This window comes from Choristoneura fumiferana, chromosome 10 (genome assembly GCF_025370935.1).
Source record: "Choristoneura fumiferana chromosome 10, NRCan_CFum_1, whole genome shotgun sequence".
In the NCBI taxonomy this organism is placed as follows: domain Eukaryota; kingdom Metazoa; phylum Arthropoda; class Insecta; order Lepidoptera; family Tortricidae; genus Choristoneura; species Choristoneura fumiferana.
Window position 1 is genome coordinate 18,612,208 of NC_133481.1, and position 5,980 is coordinate 18,618,187.

General features: G+C 39.7%; 1 protein-coding gene across 1 annotated transcript in view; it reads left to right on the plus strand.

The window, feature by feature from the left end:
* Nucleotides 1–465: 465 nt before the first annotated feature.
* Nucleotides 466–5,980, plus strand: part of LOC141432245 (triokinase/FMN cyclase-like) — an 18,196-nt gene continuing 12,681 nt past the window's right edge. Inside the window, exons 1-4 of the mRNA XM_074093779.1 lie at nucleotides 466–653; nucleotides 2,306–2,450; nucleotides 3,110–3,173; nucleotides 3,614–3,724. Coding sequence (XP_073949880.1) covers nucleotides 2,313–2,450; nucleotides 3,110–3,173; nucleotides 3,614–3,724 — 313 coding nt within the window. The 5' untranslated portion in view covers nucleotides 466–653; nucleotides 2,306–2,312. The remainder of the gene's footprint in view (nucleotides 654–2,305; nucleotides 2,451–3,109; nucleotides 3,174–3,613; nucleotides 3,725–5,980) is intronic.

The following is a 5,980-nucleotide window of genomic DNA, read 5'->3' on the forward strand; positions in this document are numbered from 1 at the left end:
TATAGTCTAGAGCTGGATCTTGTTACTTTAATTATAACACTAACCTCCATTGGCTAGCACAGCACTAATTGACATTCTTATAAAGCGATCTAACTGCCGCCATTCAATTCAGAACCATCTACTCTAAGCTCATAATTTTAGGAATCATTTTACGTCGACGACATGATGACATAAGACTTTATATTCTTAAGCATTCTTTTATTGTGTGATTGAATGATCGCTGTTATGATGAATGATACAAACAATCGTGTATACATTATATCTTATGCTAGCGGTAGCCAGTCGAATCTTTTCTAGTTGTAATAGTTTCTAGGCACATTTCGAGCTGCGAGTAAGTATTATTAAATCTAGCTGTTGCACTGAATTGCCTTTTTAAGACGTGCGTTGCGTCGAGCATTTTGTAGTACCTACTGGGTCTGGTAGATTAATTGACGGAAATGTTGGCAAGTTTTTAATAAGGTAAAGTAGGTAAACAAATGCTATCGGGGGTCGTAAACTTTAGCTTTAGAAGATAAGATAATTCTTAAGATTATGGTGGTGTCCATAAATATGTTATGAAGTTGTGTTGTGTGTATCTGTCAACGAATTACATAATTAGTCAGTTGAGTGAGAAAAATAAGTGTTCGGTTAGTTTCGTGTTGGTATTTAAAAAGGTGGGTGAGTATTTATTTTACTGTTAATTGCAATTAAGTTAGCAAAATGGGTTTAATTTAAAATGTTTTGACGTAACCTACGTATAATTTCAGTTGTAGTAGGTATTACATATTAGTTACGGTGCGCCGGTAAGGAAAAACCACAATAAAATAACATGAAGTTAAAAAAGTAGGCACATAAAATTTCATTAAAATATTAGCTACCTAGTTACTTAGTCTCTGAACTTACGTAAAACTTAGTGAACAGAAAAATATGCTGCATATTATAATCTGTTCACTGAGTTTTATTTTAAATTTGGCGACATCTAAAAACCTAACTGCATTTTCTTTTGGCTAAATATACTACATTTATTTTAACATTTGAAGCTAAACGGTAAAATTTGCACACTTTTTTAAATGAAACAACGGAACTATTTAAAATTGTGTGAACTTCTATAGTAAAAACATAATAAATAACGCTACTAAATGTACATGTAGGTTTTTTTAGTCCATTTGTGTTCGAAATATCGAGAAACGTGTGTTGCAATTTGACCGTTAATTCAAACCTTAAATTAAACGGAGTATAGGTGTAGTGTGTATGAAGTTCCAACAGTGGCGTAGCTACCGGAGGGCTAGATGGGGCAGTGGCCGGGGCCCCCACCCCAAGCTCAGGGGGCCCCTCGGACTGACTTGCAAACTATAAATGACAAATCTGGAGGTACGTCGAATTCAAAATACGGCGAATACGGAACAAACGAATTTAAATAGTTTGGTTGGGGCCCTAGTTTTTTTGCCCCAGGGCCTTTGGTTACCTAGCTACGCCTCTGAGCTCCAATCATACTCGTATTAACAGTACCTACCTATTACATTGAGTTGTAACCTGTTGGCGTCGTTTAGTGCTGGTTCTGTGTGTTGTTGAATGACAGGTTCAACATATTATTATGAGATTTTAGGGGAAAGCGGGGTTCAAAGTGCCGAATTTTCGTTAGAAAAAAAGCTAAGTATGATAAAAATCTCTACAAACTTTGTGGCGTACGAACGTTATGTAAAGAATGGGGCATTTCCGAATATTGATAGTGTTTTGTGTAACAGTTTGCTTGCTTTGGCAAGCAATGTTTTGACATTTTTATGAGATCATCATCATCATCATGTCAGCCAAAAGACGTCTACTGCTGGACACAGGCCTCCCCCCAAGGCTCTCCACTCAGACCGGTCTTGTGCTTTTCGCATCCACCGCGATCCCGCGATCTTAACCAGGTTGTCGCTCCATCTTGTTGGAGGCCTAACGACAGGTCGTCTCCCGGTCCGCGGACGCCATTCGAGAACCTTTTGACCCCATCGGCCATCAGTCCTGCGAGCAATGTGCCCCGCCCATTGCCACTTCAGTTTCTTTAGTTTTTTATGAGATCAATCGGAACAAATACGAGTACCGCTGTGGGCCTGGGGGGCTACTGCGAACTTTGAAAATCGAAGTTCGTATCGCACCGTCTCTCTCACTCTCGTAATAATAAATAGCGTCAGCGGGACGGCAAGATACGAAGTTCGAATTTTGCAGGGTTGTTTCGTCGTTTCAAATGCAAACAAATACTTATACGTGTCTTGACTGCTGGGCTTGTACTGTGAGGTCTTAGAGTCCAAGTAACGACCAATTAAATTGAATTAAAATTCAACAGTCGAAGAATGTCTCGCAAGCCAATAACAAAGAAGATAATCAACACTGCGGAGAGTTGCGTGGACGACAATCTGCGGGGAGTGGTGGCGACCTACCCGCAGTTGCAGCTGCATCCGAAGCATCGGGTGGTCACCGTTAGAAGCACGGTTAGTACCCCAGAACAAATCCTACTACTATTACAAGCAGCTGTTGCTGTTGCCCGAGACTCAATCCGCATAGAATTCTTTTATCGTTACCCTGCGGGAACTAAGCAATTATTCGGGATAAAAACTATCCTATGTCCTTCCCCGGGACTCAAAATATCTTTATACCGAATTTCATTTAAATAGTGTACGGTTCAATACCGCACAGCACTTTTTAGATTAGAATCGCGCCCTACTTTAGTTATACGTCGCAGCGCCGACAACAGCACTTTTACCTAAGATCGCACTAATATAAACTAATATTAACGCTTAATCTCACACTCTTAATACGAACGTAGAAGATACACGGTCTCGATATACTAGCTTGTTACTTTAACGTAGAAATATCAATAAACTACTAAAGAGTCATAACTTTAACTTATCTTCAACAACCTCAACAAGGCGCTCTACTAAAACTTAGTAGCGGCCCCTACAAATAGGTTCAGCGGTTTCGACATGATGAGGTAATAAACAAAAAAGCAGACTTAAACTATCGCATTTATAATATTAGTTGGATTAGTGGGATGCGAATGTTTGTATGGGAGTGTGTCCATGCGTATGTTAGTTACTCCTTCACGCTTAAATGTTTTTTCCTTAAATTAAACACGACTATTTTCTTTCAGGTTGATTCGAAGAGAGTCGCTGTTTTGGGCGGCGGTGGTTCAGGCCATGAACCATTCGCAGGAGGTGCAGTATCTTAAAACTTTTACAAATACAATATTTTCTAACTTTTGCTTCTTCCGCATAGGCATTAATGAAAATCTACCCGCCTTCTCCTTTCCTCTGAAACTATAGCGGCCACATTTCATCCCTTTTTCACCTGTTTCTGTTTAGGGGTTGATTTTCAAAATACAATAAATGTCATAGCTCACTTATAACTTTGTATTTGATTTAAATTTTTCACACATTTTATCCCTTTACTCCAATAAGGGATGATTTTCAAAAAAAGATTAATGCTGTTATTTTTAATTTAAAGGACGTAATCTTCGTGCACGCCACGATTTTCTAGCAACTTTACGGGATATAATATAATGTAATCATAAACATATCTATATCAGTATTGTATAGGTGGCTATCCGAAATAAATTTTATTATTACTATGATATGAAATCAATTTATTTTTGCAGGTCTTGTGGGAAGTGGTATGCTGGACGGTGCTGTAGCCGGAGGAGTTTTCGCGTCACCGCCTACGGGTCACGTACTCTACGGAATAGCTCAGCTCTACAAGTACAATTCAGGTACCCACTGATTAAAAAGACAAATTATCATCAACGTACAGTTAAATACCTCTTTTTTTAAGTCGCTGCACTTTTCATTGAGTGGTCGTAGGCCGGTCATTCTCATTTTATCGTGCACCTGTCTAATTACCGTATACCTATACCGCATATTATTCATGCAAAAGCGACACGGCACTGATACTGAGCTGAGACTGAGTGCACATCTAGAATAACCTAACCTAACCAACAAAAAGTTGGAAAAGCCCCGACTTTGTCACTTCAAAGTTCAATATCTCAAAAACGGCTGATCCGATTTTGATAAAACATGTCTAAGGACCATTGCTAGAAAACCTGATTTCATATAAAAAAACCTCATTCAGTTCAAGCGGTCCATCCGTTTAAGAGCTACGGTGACACAGACAGACAGACACACACACACATAGCGGTCAAACTTATAACACCTCTCTTTTTGCGTCGGGGGTTAAAAAGGTTGGCTGCCATTTACATTTATCTGTGCAGTCAAGTCTAAATACCGTGTAGTGTAAAGAGGGGGAAAACGAGCATGCGAGTCACCTGATGGGAAGCAATCACCGCCGCCCATGGACACCTGTCAACAACAGGGGTATCACAGGTGCGTTGCCGGCCCTTTGAGAGACTGATAAGCTCGTTTTTTAAAAATCCCTAATTTGTACCGCTCCGAAAACACTGTCCCAGAAAACTGGTTCCATACTTCAGTCGTGCGTTTAAAAAAGTTTCGCTTAAAGCGGACGGTGCTAGATTGCCAATCATCAAGGTGGTGAGGATGAAATGACTGACGCCTGCGCGAAGTACGGTAGTGAATCTTAGCTGTAGGCAACAATCCGAATAATTCATCTGAACACTCCCCATGATATATGCGGTACAAGATGCAGAGAGATGCAAACATCTCTCCGCATTGCCAGAGGGTCAAACCGGTCGTCCGGTTGCCGACAAATCTAGCAGCTCTACATTAGATGCGACACCTGAAGAATAGTCCACCCTATTCTAAACCTGGGCAGGGACTCCACCGAAATCGAATATATTTTTTAGGGTTGTTGAACCTTGAATTGGTGCTACTGAGGGTTACTTTAAATATGAAATAGTCTTGCAACTTGACTCCATTTTACTAACAGCTAAATACATGTTAGTTTGCGGTAACGGCTCTCGACTGACCACTTTTTAACCGATACCGGCACGTCCTGGGCAGGTTCTTTTCAATCCGACCTCAACCCGACTGAGTTTCTTGTCGTTTCTTCTGTTCGGACTACTTCGGACTAACGTATATAGTCTTTCCGAAACGATGTAGCATAAAATTCCGATTGATTGCCAATTCTTCCTTAGCGTCCAAAGTCCGAGGTCGGCTCAATAGGAGCACCCTTTAGCATGCTAAGCTAAACCTCTTCTTCGAATAGTCAGATAATTACATCGTGCTACTTTTTAATTAAATACCTATGCCAGTACATAAAACTACCCTAGACTTAAAATACTTACATAATAAAGTAGAAGAAAATAAGTTGTCAGATTGTTTATCACCAAGGTATAAAAGTATATTGTACATGTGCTGTTTCAGGAGGAGTCATCGTGACCATCGGAAATTACACTGGCGATAGATTGAACTTCGGAAAAGCTATTGAAAAAGCCAAGATTGCTGGTATTAAGGCATGTTCAAATCTTTTTTGTATGCTATCATCTGAGAAAGACCTTGGAAGCATAAGCCTGATTTGTACCTAATGTTTTAAGAAGGCAACTTTTACAATTTTAAATTTGCAGGTAGAAGGACTTATTGTGGGGGAGGATGTGGCTTCCAGCCATAACAAGACTGGGGGGAGGAGCATGTGTGGTGAAGTCTTCTTTTATAAGGTATTTATGTCATAAAACTATTGGTTTACCAAACATCAAAAAATTATATCGGTCCAATCTAATCGGTCAATATGGTTAATCTTGAGTCAATTCTTTGGATTGAATTACCCTTTTTAATTATTCTTCTTGCTATCGACGTTAAAGTTTAATAAAGGCACACGATTAAACTAAAGATCAGTTCAGTAAGCATTATTTTATAAATAAAAAGACGCATAAAGTCGTCTCAATGAGTATCTAGGTAGTAACCATCTTCATATCAGCCGTAGGCCTCTCCCCATAGACCTCTGCCGGTTTCTACGGCACCCACGAGGGGAGGGTGACCACATTCTAACGCAGGCGCTCCTCAATCTAAGCAATAAAAAAGTAGCTTTTAAACATAGATTCTTAACTTTCAGTTGT